The following is a 20930-nucleotide window of genomic DNA, read 5'->3' as shown; positions in this document are numbered from 1 at the left end:
GATCAATTCAATAGATATGCTATGGTATATAAGCATGCTTTTCAAAGAGTACAAATCCTTAATCATGCTACTTTTTCTATTGAATTGATCATAATGGTAGTATGGTTTATGCTAGGCCACCTTTAGCATGTAGTGTGGTTCATGGTCTAGAGGGTAAGACAGATACCTACTACCCACTCCGTCCTGGGTTCAAATCCCAGCTATGGAATATGAGCATGCTTTTCAAAAAGTACAAATCCTTATTCATGCTACTTTTTCTATTGAATTGATCCTAATGGTAGTATGGTTTATGCTAGGCCACCTTTAGCATGTAGTGTGGTTCATGGTCTAGAGGGTAAGACAGATACCTACTACCCACTGTGTCCTGGGTTCAAATCCCAGCTATGGAATATGAGCATGCTTTTCAAAAAGTACAAATTCTTATTCATGCTACTTTTTCTATTGAATTGATCCTAATGGTAGTATGGTTTATGCTAGGCCACCTTTAGCATGTAGTGTGGTTCATGGTCTAGAGGGTAAGACAGATACCTACTACCCACTCCGTCCTGGGTTCAAATCCCAGCTATGGAATATGAGCATGCTTTTCAAAAAGTACAAATCCTTATTCATGCTACTTTTTCTATTGAATTGATCCTAATGGTAGTATGGTTTATGCTAGGCCACCTTTAGCATGTAGTGTGGTTCATGGTCTAGAGGGTAAGACAGATACCTACTACCCACTGTGTCCTGGGTTCAAATCCCAGCTATGGAATATGAGCATGCTTTTCAAAAAGTACAAATTCTTATTCATGCTACTTTTTCTATTGAATTGATCCTAATGGTAGTATGGTTTATGCTAGGCCACCTTTAGCATGTAGTGTGGTTCATGGTCTAGAGGGTAAGACAGATACCTAGTACCCACTGCGTCCTGGGTTCAAATCCCAGCTATGGTATATAAGCTGTTTTGAAAATCTGCAATTCCCTACTTGATGATATAAGAGGATGAGGGAGAGGGAGAGAGAGAGATTTTTTGGGTGTTTTTCTGAAAAATACCGTCGGAATTATACAATTTCCGCGGAATTCCGTTTAAGAGGTATAGGAATTCCGTTCCGACCACCGGAATCGGAATTAGCTAATTCCGGCCGGAATCACGGAATTAATAATTCCGCGGAATTTTCCGACCATCCCTATTAGGCGGTCACAAAGTGGTTGAATTTTTTACTGTAACCAGTGGGTGTCACAGGGCCCCTAGTGGCCGGACTGCACAATGCCTTCCAATCGGTTTCAGAACACAGACCATGCAATCTGTGGTCGCAATCGGTGTGCAGAAACCGCTGGGATATTGGCAGCAGATCCACTAGGAGGGAGCCTGTGAGTTACTGTAATTACAAATTACACACTATTTCAGGGTATAACTGCCACCACCTCTGTTACCATGGGACAGAGGAACCCACTAACTGGCTGACTCTAGACCTGCAAATAAAACGGTTAAACAGTGGCAAACACTTTTGACTGATCCCCATCTTTGGGTGGAGTCTCAGGTCCAGCCCAGGGGCTGGACAGGGTGCGGTTAACCCCCTGCGTGGGTTCCTTGTGCCCACCAAATATGACATTTTCCATATCTCGGCTTACGCTTCCCACACACACTTAAGGGCCACAGATTCATGTTCCTCAGAATATGACAGTTCATATGACATCAAACTTGGGTGCTTTTGCATGCCCGGTTACGAAATAGCGGAATACCTCAAGTTATGGGTATGTCAGTGGCCTCAATTTAATATTAAAATATTCACCAGACCTGGACCAGCAGAATGAGATAACTTTCATACCTCTCATATGAACGGTATTCCTTAAAACATGCTAAAAATCGTATACAGCATTCATTTCTCTCTGCTGCTGACTGAGTCAGGCCATCTGGCCTCCTGCTGTGAGGGAAGCTCTCTTTGCTGGGCTCACCAAATGGTGGAAGCAATTAACACCTATCTGAGGTTCTGCCAGAGTGCAGAACTTTTGTCCTCAGGTAATTAAAAATAAACACTAGTCTCTTGGACACAAGAGTTTGTTTCTAGTTCATTAGCAAATCAACGGAGCCATCCTGCACTTAAGTTAATTCCAATTCTCTGCTGAGAGAAGGAGAGACCCCAGGCTGGACTGCAGGTAGCCCCTACACAACCAATCCAATTCTGGCACGTCAATTGCAATCGGTGCAGTAAACCGATTGTGATTGCGTTTTCTTTTCTCACGGCTGTTCCGCCACACCTCCCCCCAAGGAAAAAGGCTTCAGCCAGGCATTCACAAGATGTGTGGTGTTGCCGCTGATCTGGCTGACGGGTTTCGAGCTGCCGGTATGGTGGGATAACCCATTGGAGCCTGCGGCTTGGTTCACCTGGACAGGTCGCTGTCCACTACCCTCAGGTTCGACCCGACATGGACCTTTCTGGACAGGGCGCTTGCGCCACCACGTTCAGATGTGGTGTCTGCCAGGACTGCTGACAATGGGTACTAGGTTGGATAGGTCAACAGCCAGCCCACACAGGGGTTCTTGCTAAGTGGCTGTGGACCTAAGGGGACCCTGCAGGAATCCCTGGATCTTCCCAGCTCCTGACAGACGGTACATGCCTTGCAGTATTTTGCTACATCCATATTCATCCTGGGCCAATAAAACTGTTTTCAAATACGGGCAAGTGTCTTGCGTACCCCCAAGTGTCTGTTCAAAGGGGCTGTCATGTGTGGAGTGCGGCACATGGCCCCTGAATGCACTCGGTACCACAAGTTACTTGATATTCGCCTGCGGCTTACCTGTAGTGGGCTGCACAGCCTTGCTGTACAGTCTCCCACCTTCCCAGTACACCTTGAAAGCGGCCCCGTCTGTGAGGGGCTCAGAGGCTTGCTGCCTGAGCGCCTCCAGGCTTGGGTCACTTTATAGCGCTGCTGTCAATGCAGCACTGTCAGTTCCAGCCAGCTGGCTCATGTCACATTAAGTCAGCGGCTGAAGGTTCTCACTTCTGTGGTCAGTACTGAACGAGGAGTTCGGCACTGAGCCCACAACCCTTGCAGCACCCTGGGTGACTGCTAGTACAGGCAAAGCATTAGCATTACAATAATTGACATTACATTATTGACACATGCATTAATGACAGTGACAGGTACGGAAACATTTTCATTACAGACTGTAATGAAACGCGGAAAAGCCGCGGTCTCTCAAGATGAGGCGGCTGTTTCTGCGTCCAGCAGGACGCCACAACGCGGAAAAAACGCTGCATGCCGCTCAGGCAGAGCGGCGGAATCCGCACTGGATACGGCGGAATCCGCATTGGAGGCGGCTCCCGCACTTGGTTCACTAGATACATTGCAAGACAGTACTGGTGTGGCTGGGACTGATAGTCCACCAAGATTCAGACTTACACGCGCGCGAGCACAGAGGCAGAGTTTAAATAGCAGTTAGAAGGGAGTCGGCTGACCAGCTGGGTCAGCTGACAAATTCCACTGCTCCCATTGGACCAGCAATTAGGGAGGTCCTGGAAAGGTCCTAGAGTATATATACTGCTGGTTGTTCACTTGCTCTTTGTCTGGCGTGCGATCACATATGTGGGAGCACCCAGATCCGTAGTCAGATCCGCAAGTGTGCCGGGACCAGCTGGAGCTGTAATCCTACACTTAGCTAGATTCTGTTGATAGCTAAAGTACTAGTTTGATTGTGATTATCTGTTATGACTTTTGCCTGCCTTGACTATCCTCCTGAACTCTGATCTTGTACCTCGATATTTCTGATACTCTGTTGCCGAACCCCGGCTCGTTCCTTGACTCTGCTTCTGCCTCCTGATTTTGTACCCCGATATATCTGATACCCCGTTGCTGAACCCTGCCTGTACTTTGACTCCGCCTTTGCCTCCTGATCTTGTACTTTATCTGTCCGTGTGTGTACGACCTGGCTTGTCCGACCTCGAGAACCGACCTTACTGTTAGAGGCGGTTCCTCGCTCTGTTAGTGATCCTTCCTCCTGAAGGTTACTTTCAGTCTGTCCTTCCTACTGTCAGTCTGACTCCTCCCGTCTTGGAGAGCTCAGGTCTGCGGAAGGAATCTGTGCAGTAATCCTTGCTGCACTGAGGCCTAGTCCTCTAAGTGTTATTGTTGCACCTAACACTACACTCTACTCAGGTGAACAGAGGTTGCTAGTATATCGGATTATCAGTGATACTGCAGATCACGTATAATCTGGTATACATCTGTATTCCCAGTGATTCTGCAGATCACTGGTAATCAGATCCTCTCTGTGCTTCACCGATCGTTACAGAACGCCAGACCAAAAAATGCAAATGGACGCACACACTGACCGTCTGGGCGCACTTGCCACTTCGGTGGAAAACATCAACCAAGTGCTGGGTAGCCACAAGACTATGATTGATGTCCTATCAGGCTCTGTGCGAACCCTCCAGACGTCAGTTGATTCAGTGCGATCCCCTCCTAGTGATGACATGATGGGAAATAGGAGGAGTTAGAGTATATAAAAAGCATTCATTGGTCCAACGTCTCCAGCCCCTGATGAGTATTTGATACGAAACGCGTTGGGCGGAGCTTAAGGACGTGGACTGGACTGCAGCTCGTCTTGGATTTTATATGCGCATTACTTTATGGGAGCATGTGAGTGCAATTGTTTTTAAATTTTTAATTAAAGCAACAGTTTTACGCTATGGAGACTCCTTTCAGTCAATAGGGTGCAAACGTGATGGAGTAGCGGTGGAAAACGAGATAGAGATTGGTGTGGAAACAACTGGAGTGAGACTCACTAAGCGCTATAGCTGACCTATAATCTGGCAGCAAGCATATAAGGTGAGAGGCTGGAGGTCTTAATGAGGTGTATGCAGCATAACGTGGTGGAAGGTGAAAGGCTTTAAAAATCACGGAGAATTAAATGCTTAAGCTGTTTGTGGGTTGACAGCCACTATAGAGGGTGAGGAGCTGTGATACCTGTTTGTGGTGGGACCACATGAGATCTTTCAAAACACGTGGTGGATTCATATGTTAATACAGAGTCACGCTATGTATTTTTGTTTATTTTTTCTATGTTCACGAATTGGAGTATAAAAGCACAGAGGATTGGAGTACATTGAGAGCGCAGAGTCCGTGGGAAGATAAGGACGCACACACTGACCGTCTGGGCGCACTTGCCACTTCGGTGGAAAACATCAACCAAGTGCTGGGTAGCCACAAGACTATGATTGATGTCCTATCAGGCTCTGTGCGAACCCTCCAGACGTCAGTTGATTCAGTGCGATCCCCTCCTAGTGATGACATACGTATGCCCGTACCAGACAAATTTTCCAGCCACAAGTCTGACTTCCGGAATTTTAAAAGTAGAGTGTTATCCTATTTCGAGTTGAGACCCCGATCCTCGGGGACTGAGACCCAACGGGTCATCTTTATTAAAACTTTGTTAACTGGCGACTCCCAGTCCTGGGCGTACAACCTGCCCCCCACAGATACAGCTCTGACCTCTGTAGGGGAATTCTTTAAGGCCATGGCGGTAATTTACGACGACCCTGACCTTGCTGCGACCTCTGAGCGGAAGCTTAAGCTCTTACGGCAAGGCAGGGGTGCAGTCGAAGATTACGCGGCCGAATTTCGTAGGTGGTCAGTTACGGCCAGGTTTGACACCTATGCCCTCTTAGATTACTTCCTATCTGGGTTGTCGGATGAGGTCTCCGACCTAATGTTAAGTCAACCCGAGCCCAGAACAGTCGATGAGGCCATCTCAGCGGCCATTCGAATCGACCGCAGGTTGCGCTATCAAAGACAAACCAGGGGTAGTCACCATGTCAGAATGGTGTCTTGCGCCACAAACCCAGTGACCCCACCTTCTCCCGAGTCAATGCAGATTGGTCGGTCGGAGCTGTCACTAGATAAACGGTTGCTCCTCCCGTGTACGATTACATGGGAGGGTAAGACCGAGCTCACGGAAGCCTTTGTTGATTCTGGCGCTGCAGCTAATTTCATGGACTTTGAGTTTGCTAAAAGGTTGGGTATTCCACTCACCCCAGTAAAACCACCCGTCCAGGTTACAGCAGTGGATGATTCCCTTCTGCAGAGGAATCATCCGTTATCACAGACATCAGAAGTGGGAGTCACTATAGGGGTGCTGCACAAAGAGAAACTACAGTTCATTGTATTACATATGTCCACCTCCACAATCATCCTAGGCATGCCGTGGTTACAAATCCATTCACCACAGATAAATTGGGCCACGGGGCAGTTAACAGCATGGTCACCTCATTGTCTCCAGCAGTGTTTAGGGAGGCTGACGATAGGTCAAACCAGGGTACAGGTGGAAGGAGTACCTGAACAGTACTCGGATTATGCTGACGTGTTCTGTCCTAAGGCTGCGGATAAATTGCCTCCGCATCGCCCTTTCGACTGCCCCATTGACCTCCGTTCTGGTTGTATGCCCCCTCGAGGCCATTTGTATAATCTGTCTGGACCTGAAAAACTAGCCATGCAGGAGTATATCAGTGAAAACTTGGCCAAGGGCTTCATTCGCCCGTCCCGGTCGCCGGCCGGGGCAGGCTTCTTTTTTGTTAAGAAAAAAGACGGGGGTTTGCGACCATGTATCGATTACCGGGGCCTAAATAAAATCACAGTGAAGAATCGCTACCCGTTGCCGTTAATAGACGATTTGTTCACACAGGTCACTGATGCGAGGATTTTTTCGAAACTGGATTTACGGGGGGCATACAATCTGGTGCGCATAAGAAAGGGCGATGAATAGAAAACGGCCTTCAATACACCTAACGGCCACTACGAGTACCTAGTGATGCCCTTCGGGTTATGTAATGCCCCGGCCGTTTCCCAGGAACTCATTAATGAGGTCTTTAGGGAGGTGTTGGGAAAGTTTGTGTTAATCTACCTGGATGACATTCTTATCTTTTCTAACAATCTCCCTGATCACAGAACCCATGTCAGATTTGTACTGGACAAGCTGAGGCAGAATTTGTTGTACGCAAAACTTGAGAAGTGTATTTTCGAGGTCACGTCTGTCACCTTTCTGGGATATATAATCTCCACCTCGGGCCTGTCTATGGACCCTGCCAAGGTCTCCGCGGTACTGGAGTGGCCGCAGCCGGTGGGGTTGAAGTCTTTGCAACGGTTCTTGGGTTTTGCAAACTATTATAGGAGGTTCATAAAGGGGTACTCCACAGTAGTCGCACCCCTCACCAGTCTTACAAAGAAAGGGGCAGACACCACTCACTGGCCTCCTGAGGCTTTACAGGCATTCTCTACGTTAAAGGAACTGTTCTGCTCAGCACCTATACTGAGACACGTGGACACTTCTTTTCCTTTCGTTGTTGAGGTAGACGCCTCAGAGGTTGGAGTGGGAGCTGTGCTGTCTCAACGTTCAGGCTTACAGGGTAGATTACACCCGTGTGCCTATTTTTCTCAGAGGTTTTCTCCTGCGGAGAGAAACTACGATATAGGCAACAGGGAGCTTCTAGCCATTAAGTTAGCCTTCGAGGAATGGCGTCATTGGCTAGAAGGAGCAGAGCACACGATCACGGTTTATACCGACCACAAGAATCTGGAATACATCGAGGGGGCTAAGAGATTGAGCCCTCGGCAGGCCCGATGGTCTCTGTTTTTCTCGAGGTTCACATTCCTGATTACGTATACTCCAGGTAGTAAGAATACCAAGGCGGATGCCCTCTCCAGGTGTTTTGAACCAGAGACAGCACAGTCCCCCGCTCCTGAGTCCATCATCCCGCAGAAACTAGTGTTAGCTGCCACGGAAACCTGGGAGGATTGGACAGAGGTTTTGGGTCCCTTTCAGCAGGATGTTCCTGAGGGAAAACCTGAAGGGGTCATGTTTATCCCTCTACCATTTCGCTTACAAATCCTGCAACTCTTTCATGACCATAAGAATGCTGGTCATCCTGGAGCTGCCAGAACGCAGGATCTGATTGCCAGGTGTGCTTGGTGGCCTTCTTTGGCAACAGATTGCAAGGAGTATGTCAGGGAGTGTGCGGTATGTGCCAAGAGTAAACCCTCCCAGCTGGCATCTGTAGGAAGGTTGCAGCCTTTGCCCACCCCGAGTGAGCCATGGACCCACCTGTCCATGGATTTTGTGCGGGAATTGCCCAGGTCTGAAGGCATGTCGGTCATCTGGGTGGTAGTCGGCCGTTTTAGCAAAATGGCCCATTTTGTGCCTCTGAAAGGACTCCCCTCGGCCCAAGAACTGGCCGACTTGTTCATCATTCACGTCTTCCAGCTGCATGGCATTCCGGAAGACATTGTGTCAGATAGGGGAGTCCAATTTGTGTCTGGATTCTGGAGGGCATTTTGCAACCAAATGGGCATGAAATTGTCTTTTTCGTCAGGCTACTACCCACAGAAAAACGGGCAGACTGAACGAATTAATCAGTCTTTGGAGCAATTCCTGAGATGTTACGTTGCGGAAGCTCAGAGTGACTGGGTAAAATTTTTACCCTTTGCGTAATTCGCACAAAATAATTTAAAGAATTCTTCGTCTGGTTTCTCTCCATTCCAGATTGTGACAGGGAGGTCACCCAAATTCTCCCCTTTTCCAATTGTCTCTTCTCCTTTTCCAGCACTGGAGGATTGGCAGAGGTCACTGAGGGACAATTGGGGAATCGTTAAGGGGAATTTGCAGAAGGCATTCCAGAATCAGAAGGGTCAAGCGGACAAGAGACGGTCCGTGGAATGGAAATTTCAGCCAGGGGATTTAGTCTGGGTGTCCACACGTCACTTGACCTTGAAGCAGCCTTCTGCCAAACTGGGCCCCAGGTTTGTGGGTCCATTTTCCGTGACTAGGAGAATTAACAACGTCACTTATGTTATTGATCTTCCTGCCAGCATGCGGGGCGTAAGGTCGTTTCACGTGTCTCTGCTCAAACCCGCAGTCCATGTGGGCCCTACTCCGCCTCCTCCGGTTCTGGTGGACAGCCAACCCAAAATTTTGGACTCACGCGTTGTCCAGAACTCAGTACAGTACCTGGTACACTGGAAGGGGTATGGCATTGAGGAGAGACAATGGGTCCCAGGGACTCGCATGCATGCAGATGAGTTGAGGGAAGAATTTCATACCTTACACCCCGAGAAGCCTGGTAGGAGTTGTCCGGAGTCCACTCCTCGGGGGGGGGGGGGGGTACTGTAATGAAACGCGGAAAAGCCGCAGCCTCTCAAGGTGAGGCGGCTGTTTCCGCGTCAGGACGCAGGACGCCACAACACGGAAAAAACGCTGCATGCCGCTCAGGCAGAGCGGCGGAGTCCGCACTGGATACGGCGGAATCCGCATTGGAGGCGGCTCCCGCACTTGGTTCACTAGATACATTGCAAGACAGTACTGGTGTGGCTGGGACTGATAGTCCACCAAGATTCAGACTTACACGCGCGCGAGCACAGAGGCAGAGTTTAAATAGCAGTTAGAAGGGAGTCGGCTGATCAGCTGGGTCAGCTGACAAATTCCACTGCTCCAATTGGACCAGCAATTAGGAAGGTCCTGGAAAGGTCCTAGAGTATATATACTGCTGGTTGTTCACTTGCTCTTTGTCTGGCGTGCGATCACATATGTGGGAGCACCCAGATCCGTAGTCAGATCCGCAAGTGTGCCGGGACCAGCTGGAGCTGTAATCCTACACTTAGCTAGATTCTGTTGATAGCTAAAGTACTAGTTTGATTGTGATTATCTGTTATGACTTTTGCCTGCCTTGACTATCCTCCTGAACTCTGATCTTGTACCTCGATATTTCTGATACTCTGTTGCCGAACCCCGGCTCGTTCCTTGACTCTGCTTCTGCCTCCTGATTTTGTACCCCGATATATCTGATACCCCGTTGCTGAACCCTGCCTGTACTTTGACTCCGCCTTTGCCTCCTGATCTTGTACTTTATCTGTCCGTGTGTGTACGACCTGGCTTGTCCGACCTCGAGAACCGACCTTACTGTTAGAGGCGGTTCCTCGCTCTGTTAGTGATCCTTCCTCCTGAAGGTTACTTTCAGTCTGTCCATCCTACTGTCAGTCTGACTCCTCCTGTCTTGGAGAGCTCAGGTCTGCGGAAGGAATCTGTGCAGTACTCCTTGCTGCACTGAGGCCTAGTCCTCTAAGTGTTATTGTTGCACCTAACACTACACTCTACTCAGGTGAACAGAGGTTGCTAGTATATCGGATTATCAGTGATACTGCAGATCACGTATAATCTGGTATACATCTGTATTCCCAGTGATTCTGCAGATCACTGGTAATCAGATCCTCTCTGTGCTTCACCGATCGTTACACAGACAGTTTGTACATCAAACACAGGTACCTTTGACTCAGGTACTATTGAATCCGGTACCCTTGAACTGGGCACATTCAAGCCACCTGCACCTGGTGCTTCCCCAAGTGTGTAAAGTACCTGGTGGTGGGCAGAGAGTCTGTCTCCTTCCGTGAGCGACAAGGCGGTTGTGGCAGGTTCGTAATAGGACACAAGCTTGCCCAAATCAGTCCCCAGCAACACAGGGATCGGGAGATCATCCACAACCCCAACAACACTTTTTTGAACCCCCACCCCCCAGTCGAGATTCACTCTCGCTTGGGCTATGTGTAAAAGGGTGCCCTGTACTCCAGTAAGGGCAAGGGATCGGCTGGAGCTGATGCTCTCCTTTGGAACAAGGTGTGAGTGAACTAATGTGATGTCGGCTCCGGTGTCTCGGAATCCGGTGACAACCTTGTCATTCATTCTTACAGGCTGCTGCTGGTCGATTCGATTGCGGATCTCCTTTCCTCGGGCAAACAGAACAAAATCTGATGATCCAGGATGTGGTTCGCTGGCTGGTTGCATATGCTGTGGCTGAGGTACAGGTGATACAGGTGCTGGTGGTGTCTGACTCCTTTTAGGACAATCGAATTTCATGTGTCCGGGCTTGCAGCAGTAGTGACAGGTGACCCCTTCAGGTGCGTCATGCCTGGGCGCCGCAGCTACACTGGGTGGCTTCTGTGGCGGATGGCTTACAAGGGCAGGAGAGTCTGCCAGGGTATTGGGCTGACCTCCTCTCCAGCTGGTTGGTGCAGTTCTGCGTGTGTCAGGCACACGGGTAGTCACAAATGTTTCAGCGAGGTCTGCAGTGACAGTCGCTGATGCAGGCTTGTGCTCCAGCACAAACTGTCGTACATCAGCAGGGCAAATGTTCAGAAATTATTCTAGGACTATCAAGTCCTCCAGGACATCATAAGACCCTTTGGTGAGGCCTAGAGTCCACTGGCGGAGTGTGGTGAGTAAACTTCTGACCACATCTCGATAAGAGTCAGTAGATTTTTTCTGCCAGGACCTGAACTTTTTGCGATAGGCTTCTGGCGTCAGCTGATATTTAGTGATTATAGCATCTTTTATAGCGGTATAATCATTATCCTTTTCCGCAGGTAACTCTGCGAAAGCATCAAGCGCATTGTAGTGCAGCAAAGGCGCCAGATGTCTGGCCCACTGGTCTTGGGAGAGACGATACTGACGGCATGCATTTTTTTAAAAGACCACATAAACAAGTCAATGTCAGTGTCTTTTTCAATAGTAGCAAATTTAAATTTTGCACTTACAGGTGATGGGGCTCCTTCAGCAGGGAGGCTGGGCGATGAACTTCGGCTGGCCTGTTGAACCTTGGCCATGTTCAGTTCATGCTGTTGTTGGCACTCCCATTCTGTAGCATCCCTCACCGCTTGGCATCCTGCAGCAGCGACGGCAGCGGCGGCTTGACGCTCTCCAGCGGCAGGGGCAGCTTGGCGTTCTTCTCGGATTTTCTCCGCCATGTGCTGCAGGTACTTTTCCAGGTCAGTGTCCATCAGCTTTTGTAATGCCTGCTGCATTAGAGGATCAGCACAAACGTACAGTCCAGTACTGGCCGGTTCCAGGTGAGAACTCGGAGAAGCTCTGAGAAAAGGGTCCACACTGACAGTCTCCTAATCGTTGCAGCAGGGCCCGCAGGATGCTCAACCTCTGTAGGCATAGGATCTTCCGTCTCTGGTTTCCCTCGACTTGAGTCAGATTGGCTGGTGTCCACCTCAGCGGACACATCCCGCTCCTGCAGTTGCTGGGTATCCCATTGAAACAAGTCTGCTAACATGTCCTGTTTTGACTTGCAATGCCCCGCATTTGACAAAGATTTGCCAGATCTGCTAGGCACATGCTCTTGTAGTTCCCGGACATTTCCATGCCAAATAAAATAAAACTTTTGTGGAGGGGTACTGGCTACACAGTCTCTCTGTATATATAAAAAATATATTGCATTTAGCTACAACCAATAAATGAGTTTGTTTCTTGATAGGGCTAATTTGATAGCGCTATCTTATACTTTCAGCACAACACAGATCCCACCGCTGCCACCACTGTCACAGGGCCCCTAGTGGCCGGACCGCACAATGCCTTCCAATCGGTTTCAGCGCACAGACCATGCAATCTGTGGTCACAATTGTTGCGCAGAAACCACTGGGAATTTAGCAGCAGACAGACTAGAAGGGAGCCTGTGAGTTACTGTATTTACAAATTACACACTATTTCAGGGTATAACTGCCACCAACTCTGTTACCATGGGACAGAGGAACCCACTAACTGGCTGATTCTAGACCTGCAACTTACAAATTACACACTATTTCAGGGTATAACTGTCACCAACTCTGTTACCATGGGACAGAGGAACCCACTAACTGGCTGATTCTAGACCTGCAAATAAAATGGCAAAACACACTCTATTCTGTCTAGCTAGCAACAATAGTAGTGACTCTTCAGAAACCAGGGTTCAGTTTGTGCGGCTGAATAATAGGGTAGCTGAACAAATAAAGGGCATTAGCGTTGTTTATTAAATATGCAATATAAATATTTAATATATACAGAAAATCGTTAAAATCAACAATTACAGAGACAAATAATAGCGCAGTAAAATAAATGAAAAGGGAGAAAATACTTAGGTTCGTGGAAATATGTCCTTTCTGGGAAAACTTGTAAAGTTCCTTTGTTTCAGTTCAGTTCAGGAGCAAAGTTCAGACAAAATGGCCGCCACTGTTCCTCAAAGTGGCAGCATGCTCCCATGAAGATGGAATTTGGAGGAATGGGGAGGAGCGTACGTTAAAAAAGGGCGCCGGGAAAAAAGGGCGCAGGGTTTTAAAAGATAATCATGAATAACGTTTAAAAAAAATGTGTATTATATTTCGTTTAAAAATAATGTTTTATAAAGTTATAAATCATTAAATAATGTGTATAAAATCGGCAATTTTAAAAACGTTAATCTTCCCTGTTTAAAAATTGAAATTTATAATAACGTTTTATAAAACATTAATAAGAATTTTACTAAAGCTATACATAACCCTACTCTCACACAGAACCCTCCCTGTACCTATACCTAACCCCTAGACCCCCCTGTTGGTGCCTAACCCTAAGACCCCCCTGTTGGTGCCTAAACCTAAGACCCCCCTGTTGGTGCCTAAACCTAGGACCCCCCTGGTGGGGCCTAACCCTAAGACCCCCCTGTTGGTGCCTAAACCTAAGACCCCCCTGTTGGTGCCTAAACCTAAGACCCCCCTGGTGGTGCCTAAACCTAAGACCCCCCTGGTGGTGCCTAAACCTAAGACCCCCCTGTGATAAGCATTAATAACGTTTTAAAAAAATATGGTGCGTTTTTTTCGTTTAAAAATGTAAAAAAAAAAAAAAAAATTGTACGGTTTTTCGTTTAAAAGTAATGTTTTAAAAAAATATTGTACTGTTTTTCGTTTAAAAGTAATGTTTAAAAAATTATAAATCATTAAATAATGTGTAATCATGAGAAACAGTTATAAAACATTAAAAGTCTCCGGGCGCCGGTTTTAAAACGTTATTTTTCTCCGGCGCCCTTTTTTCCTGTTGGGCGCCGATTAAACGTTATTTATTATGGGAGTGAATGGCGGCGCCCTTTTTGTCCACCTGCCTCATGCGCCCAAATTTCCTGCTTCCTGGGGAGCAGAGGCGTAGCTAGGGTTTTCAGCACCCGGGGACAAAGACTATTAATGCGCCCCCTAAGGTGAAGGGTCGTGACCAAATGTGAGCGTGATTATGGGTGCTCCACATTTGGTCACGCCCCTTCAAATGTACATGGAGGTTAGCAGGCTCACGCTCACCCACCCTCCCTCAGTATGTACCTTCCAGCATGTTCCAAGACAAATTCAGCAATCATGAGCCCCCCCATCAAGACAAATTCCGCAATCATGAGTAAACATGAGGCCCCCAACATGACCAACTCAGCAATCATGAGGCCCCCAACATGACCAACTCAGCAATCATGAGGCCCCCAACATGACCAACTCAGCAATCATGAGGCCCCCAACAAGACAAATTTAGCAATCCTGAGGCCCCCAACAAGACAAATTCAGCAATCATGAGGCCCCTAACAAGACAAATTCAGCAATCATGAGGCCCCTAACAAGACAAATTCAGCGATCTTGAGGCCCCCAACACATCATGAGGCCCCCAACAAGACAAATTCAGTAACCATGAGGCCCCCAACAAGACAAATTCAGCAGTCATGAGGCACATAAATAGGCAGCATTTCACATAAATAGGCAGAATGCCCCCTTAATATGGTAGACACCTCTCACCTGGCAGCAGTTCCCCAAAATACACTCAATCTGACAGCAGTGCTTCCCCAAAAATAGGTAGCCCCAGGTCTATAGGTGTCCCCAGAATAGGTGGCCAGCAGTATAGATGTCCCCAGAACAGGTAGCCAGGGGTAGAGATGTCCACAGAACAGGTAGCCAGGGGTATATGTGCCCAGTATATGTAGGCAGGGGTATGTGTCCCCAGTATATGTAGCCAGAGGTATATGTGCCCAGTATATGTAGCCAGGGGTATATATGCCCAGTATATGTAGCCAGGGGTATATATGCCCAGCATATGTAGCCAGGGGTATATGTACCCAGTATATGTAGTTAGGGTTATATGTGCCCAGTATATGTAGGCAGGGGTATATGTGCCCAGAGTAGGTAGCCAGGAGTATATGCCCAGTATATGTAGGCAGGGGTATATGTGCCCAGAGTAGGTAGCCAGGGGTATGTGCCCAGAGTAGGTAGCCAGGGGTATATGTGCCCTGAGTAGGTAGCCAGGGGTATATGTGCCCTGAGTAGGTAGCCAGGGGTATATGTGCCAAGAGTAGGTAGCCAGGGGTATATGCCCAGTATATGTAGGCAGGGGTATATGTGCCCTGAGTAGGTAGCCAGGGGTATATGTGCCCAGAGTAGGTAGCCAGGGGTATATGCCCAGTATATGTAGGCAGGGGTATATGTGCCAAGAGTAGGTAGCCAGGGGTATATGTGCCCAGAGTAGGTAGCCAGGGGTATATGTGCCCTGAGTAGGTAGCCAGGGGTATATGTGCCCAGAGTAGGTAGCCAGGGGTATATGTGCCCAGAGTAGGTAGCCAGGGGTATATGTGCCCAGAGTAGGTAGCCAGGGGTATATGTGCCCAGAGTAGGTAGCCAGGGGTATATGTGCCCAGAGTAGGTAGCCAGGGGTATATGTGCCCAGAGTAAGTAGCCAGGGGTATATGCCCAGTATATGTAGGCAGGGTATATGTGCCCAGAGTAGGTAGCCAGGGGTATATGTGCCCAGAGTAGGTAGCCAGGGGTATATGTGCCCAGAGTAGGTAGCCAGGGGTATATGTGCCCAGAGTAGGTAGCCAGGGGTATATGCCCAGTATATGTAGGCAGGGGTAAATGTGCCCAGAGTAGGTAGCCAGGGGTATATGTGCCCAGAGTAGGTAGCCAGGGGTATATATGCCCAGCGTAGGTAGCCAGGGGTATATGTGCCCTGAGTAGGTAGCCAGGGGTATATGTGCCCAGAGTAGGTAGCCAGGGGTATATGTGCCCAGAGTAGGTAGCCAGGGGTATATGTGCCCAGAGTAGGTAGCCAGGGGTATATGTGCCCAGAGTAGGTAGCCAGGGGTATATGTGCCCAGAGTAGGTAGCCAGGGGTATATGTGCCCAGAGTAGGTAGCCAGGGGTATATGCCCAGTATATGTAGGCAGGGGTATATGTGCCAAGAGTAGGTAGCCAGGGGTATATGTGCACAGAGTAGGTAGCCAGGGGTATATGTGCCCAGAGTAGGTAGCCAGGGGTATATGTGCCCAGAGTAGGTAGCCAGGGGTATATGCCCAGTATATGTAGGCAGGGGTAAATGTGCCCAGAGTAGGTAGCCAGGGGTATATGTGCCCAGAGTAGGTAGCCAGGGGTATATATGCCCAGAGTAGGTAGCCAGGGGTATATGTGCCCAGAGTAGGTAGCCAGGGGTATATGTGCCCAGAGTAGGTAGCCAGGGGTATATGTGCCCAGAGTAGGTAGCCAGGGGTATATGTGCCCAGAGTAGGTAGCCAGGGGTATATGTGCCCAGAGTAGGTAGCCAGGGGTATATGTGCCCAGAGTAGGTAGCCAGGGGTATATGTGCCCAGAGTAGGTAGCCAGGGGTATATGTGCCCAGAGTAGGTTACAGCCAGGGATATAAGTCCAGTATATGTAGGCAGGGGTATATGTGCCCAGAGTAGGTAGCCAGGTCAGGTGTCCCCCTCCCCAGCAGGAGGGGAGCAGCGCAGAGAAGAGCTGCTCTCCCTTCCTCGCTGTCCCCTCCATTGTCCGGGTGGCTGGCAGCGGCGGGCGGAACTTACCTCCGTCTCGTCGCAGCGCCGGATGGATCTGCCACTACTCTGGTCTGGTCCAGACCAGAGCAGCGGCTGCGCACCCGAACTTCCGCCCGGCGCTGGAGCGAGACGGAGGTGAGTTCCGCCCGCCGCTGCCAGCCCAGCCACCCGGACATTGGAGGGGACAGCGAGGGAGGAAGAGAGCACCTAAGGTGAGGGAAGGAGGGGGGATATGGCCCCCCTTCCCCACCGTCCGCACAGCTCTCTCTCTTCTCTGCGCTGCTCCCCTCACCCGCCGGAAAAAAAAAAAAAAAAAAAAAACCCGCAGCTCAGCCAGGCGGAGGGCGCCCTTGGGGACCAGGCGCCCCGGGGCACTTGTCCTACCCCGACCCCCCCTAGCTCCGCGCCTGCTGGGGAGGAGTCCCTGGCAAACACTTTTGACTGATCCATCTTTGGGTGGAGTCTCAGGTCCAGCCCAGGGGCTGGACAGGGTGCGGTTAACCCCCTGGGTGGGTTGCTGGTGCCCACCAAATATGACATTTTCCATATCTCGGCTTACACTTCCCGCACACACTTAACGGCCACAGATTCATGTTCCTCAGAATATGAAAGTTCATATGACATCAAACTTGGGTGCTTTTGCATGCCCGGTTACGAAATAGCGGAATACCTCGAGTTCTGGGTATGTCAGTGGCCTCAATTTAATATTAAAAATATTCTCCAGACCTGGACCAGCAGAATGAGATAACTTTCATACCTCTCATATGAACGGTATTCCTTAAAACATGCTAAAAATCATATACAGCATTCATTTCTCTCTGCTGCTGATGGAGTCAGGCTGTCTGGCCTCCTGTTGTGAGGGAAGATCCCTGGCTCACCAAATGGTGGAAGCAATTGACACCTATCTGAGGTTCTGCCAGAGTGCAGAACCTTTGTCCACAGGTAATTAAAAATAACACTAGTCTTTTGGACTGAAGAGCAGGGATGCTCATTCGGATTCCGGATATCCGGTAAAGAAGGGGGAGGAGGGGTTTTTGAAGGTTAAAAAGTTTTTAAAGCATTTTAACCACCCTGGCGTTCTGATTAAATCGCCAGGGTGGCTGCAGGAGGGTTTTTTTTTTTAAATAAAAAAAAAACTATTTCATGCAGCCAACTGAAAGTTGGCTGCATGAAAGCCCACGAGAGGGCGCTCCGGAGGCGTTCTTCCGATCGCCTCCGGCGGCCAGAAGTAACACGGAAGGCCGCAATAAGCGGCCTTCCGTGTTTCGCTTACCTCGTCGCCATGGCGACGAGCGGAGTGACGTCATGGACGTCAGCCGACGTCCTGACGTCAGCCGCCTCTGATCCAGCCCTTAGCGCTGGCCGGAACTTTTTGTTCCGGCTACGCTGGGCTCGGGCAGCTGGGGGGACCCTCTTTCGCCGCTGCACGCGGCGGATCGCCGCGCTGCAGCGGCGATCAGGCAGCACACGCGGCTGGCAAAGTGCCGGCTGCGTGTGCTGCTTTTTATTTCATTAAAATCGGCCCAGCAGGGCCTGAGCGGCAGTCTCTGGCGGTGTTGGACGAGCTGAGCTCGTCCAGACCGCTCAGCAGGTTAAAAGGCATTTCCGGTTTGTTTATCCGGATATCCGAATAGGTCAGATATCCGCAGATAATGCGTCCGGATATTCGCATTCATGCGGATATCTAAAAGGTCAAATTCAGATATCCGAACTGGATCCGGATATCTGGATATCCGGATCCAGATCAATTCGGATTTTAAAAAGTACTATCCGAGGTTCCCTGCACAAGAGTTTGTTCCTAGTTCATTAGCAAATCAACAGAGCCATCCTGCACTTAAGTTAATGCCATTTCTCTGCTGAGAGAAGGAGATGCCCCAGGCTGGACTGTAGGTAGCTCCTACACAACCAATCCAGATCTGGCACGTCAACGGCAATCGGTGCAGTAAACCATTTGCGATTGCGTTCTCCTCTCTCACGGCTGTTCTGTCACAGTGAGCTCATATAGAAAAGTCTTTATTAAAAAGTGAGTTCATTGTTAAATATTTTTATAAAGTGCCAAGGTCACTGATCATTACTATGATTCTGTGGTTTGGCTAAATATATTTTTTTTCCATCATATATATCTATATTATATTATGTATATGTATATTATTTGTATACAGAGTATATAAACAAAGCAGATATACAAGAGGTTATGATGCAATGAAACTGCAAAAATAAAACCGCACCTTTGGATAACAATTCACCTCGTCTTTGTATCAACCAGCTGGTCAGTGCAATACCTGGTCAATAGTATATAAACCACGTACAATTACTAAGTACAGAAACAAACAAAACAAAACAAAACAAAAAAAATAACATTGCTCAGGTGCTCAATTCTCAAATAAGATGGACTACAATGATCCACAGTTTCATATTGTTATAACTTGACATGGAAGGATTCTCACCAAGTGTCCTGCAGAGATGTTCAAGTTCTTTGTCATAGAGTGAGTCTGTGACATCAGTTAAGTTTATCCTTCCTCTTTTCTTTGAATGGTAGAGGATGGCAAAGTCACATTTGTAAACTTCTTGCTGGAATTCATGGAACCTGTTGGAGATATAGACCTGACGAATGTCTTTCACTACATTAGTGGCCATGAGAGTGGAGATTAGCCAATCATAGAGAGTTGAGCTATCTCTGGAGAAGATCCCCACCATTCGCTTTTTAATTGCCATCTGCACAACTGTAGTCCCTGAAATAAATACAATCACATTTTCTTATAAAGTCTCACATTGCTCAACTTAGTGGAGTACTACTCACAAATTGACCTACATTATGCATTTGACACCACTATTTATTTTCCCACTGGAAGCACTTCATTCTACAAGAATGCATGACTCTGTTGTCTTATGGGTCTCCTCAAAATTATCCGAAAAGTTTTCTATAACCACTTCAGATTTCTGGATATGAATCTCATGTCCAGAAATGAAAACCACTGATTCTCGTGCATGGCACTAACACTTGTGCATACACGGACACATGCTTGTGCAGGCACGCACACACATTTAGGGCTTGGTTCACAAAAGCATGCTAACAGTTAGCACGCTGGTGAAAAGCCCTTTATCACGCCTAAACTTAAGGGGCCCATACACCTAACGATTTTCCCGCCAAAATATGGCCATTTTAATCACAGTGATCGAAACGGCCGTATAATCGCCGTGCACACCGCTGACAGAACGATGGATTTCCATCCGAAATCCATCGTTCCTGTCGACTCGACACCGGCGGGTCGGGAGTGCGTCGATAGCGGCGTTCGAATGCCCGACGACCGACGCAATACAGCGGGTATACATTACCTGCTCCGCCGGCGCGAGTCCCCGCTGTCACCTCCCGGCTGGCATCTTCTCCGCATCACGGCATCCGGCATAACTTCCTGTGTCACTGCAGTGACAGCGGAAGTACAAATAGAGGGTGCTCTATTTGAACTTCCGCTGTCACTGGAGTGACAGAAAGTTATACGCGGATGCCGGTGATGCGGAGAAGATGCCGGGACCAGGTGGAGAAGAAGACAGTGGTGGACCGGGGGACTCGTGCCAGCCGGAACAGGTAATGTATGAGGGGGGGGGGGGGGTGGCAGCTCCACAGATTGTGATCGGTTTCAGGCTGAAATCGATTCACAATCTGTTTGCAGTAAGGTGGCCATACGATCCCTCTCTGATCAGATTCGATCAGAGAGGGATCTATCTTTTGGTCGAATCTGATGCCAAATCGACCAGTGTATGGCCACCATTAGTTAAGGCGTGATAAGTTTAGACGTGATAAGTTTAGGCATGATAACTATAGCACCAACTGGGTTAGCACCGCAGTGCACTGCTGATCAAAAGTTTTGCACTAGCAAAGTCTGGTGTGCGAAACGTCGCATAGAGTTTAACCACATAAGGACCACAGTCTTTTCGCCCCTTAAGGACCAGAGCCTTTTTTTTCCATTCAGACCACGGCAGCTTTAACGGTTTATTGCTCGGTCATACAACCTACTATCTAAATGAATTTTCCCTCCTTTTCTTGTCACTAATACAGCTTTCTTTTAGTGCTATTTGATTGCTGTTGCAACTTTTAGCTTTTATTATATTCATCAAAAAAGACATGAATTTTGTCAAAAAAATATATATTTTTTTAACTTTCTGTAATAAAATTTGTCAAATAAAGTAAAATTTCTGTATACATTTTTGTCCAAATGTATTGTGCTACATGTCTTTGATAAAAAAAAAAAAAAACATTCAGTGTATATTTATTGGTTTGGGCAAAAGTTATAGCGTTGTCAAACTATGGTGCAAAAAGTGAAT

General features: G+C 48.2%; 1 protein-coding gene across 2 annotated transcripts in view; it reads right to left on the bottom strand.

The window, feature by feature from the left end:
* Nucleotides 1-20930, bottom strand: part of LOC137543608 (uncharacterized) — an 89921-nt gene that overhangs the window by 58211 nt on the left and 10780 nt on the right. For both annotated transcript variants that reach the window (XM_068264711.1, XM_068264712.1), the window contains exon 2: nt 19055-19339. In XM_068264711.1, coding sequence (XP_068120812.1) covers nt 19055-19322 — 268 coding nt within the window. In that variant the 5' untranslated portion in view covers nt 19323-19339. The remainder of the gene's footprint in view (nt 1-19054; nt 19340-20930) is intronic.

The sequence above is a fragment of the Hyperolius riggenbachi genome, unplaced genomic scaffold (assembly GCF_040937935.1).
Source record: "Hyperolius riggenbachi isolate aHypRig1 unplaced genomic scaffold, aHypRig1.pri scaffold_117, whole genome shotgun sequence".
NCBI lineage: Eukaryota > Metazoa > Chordata > Amphibia > Anura > Hyperoliidae > Hyperolius > Hyperolius riggenbachi.
Note: the sequence above shows the minus strand (reverse complement) of the source record. Positions and strands in the feature narration are given on the sequence as shown.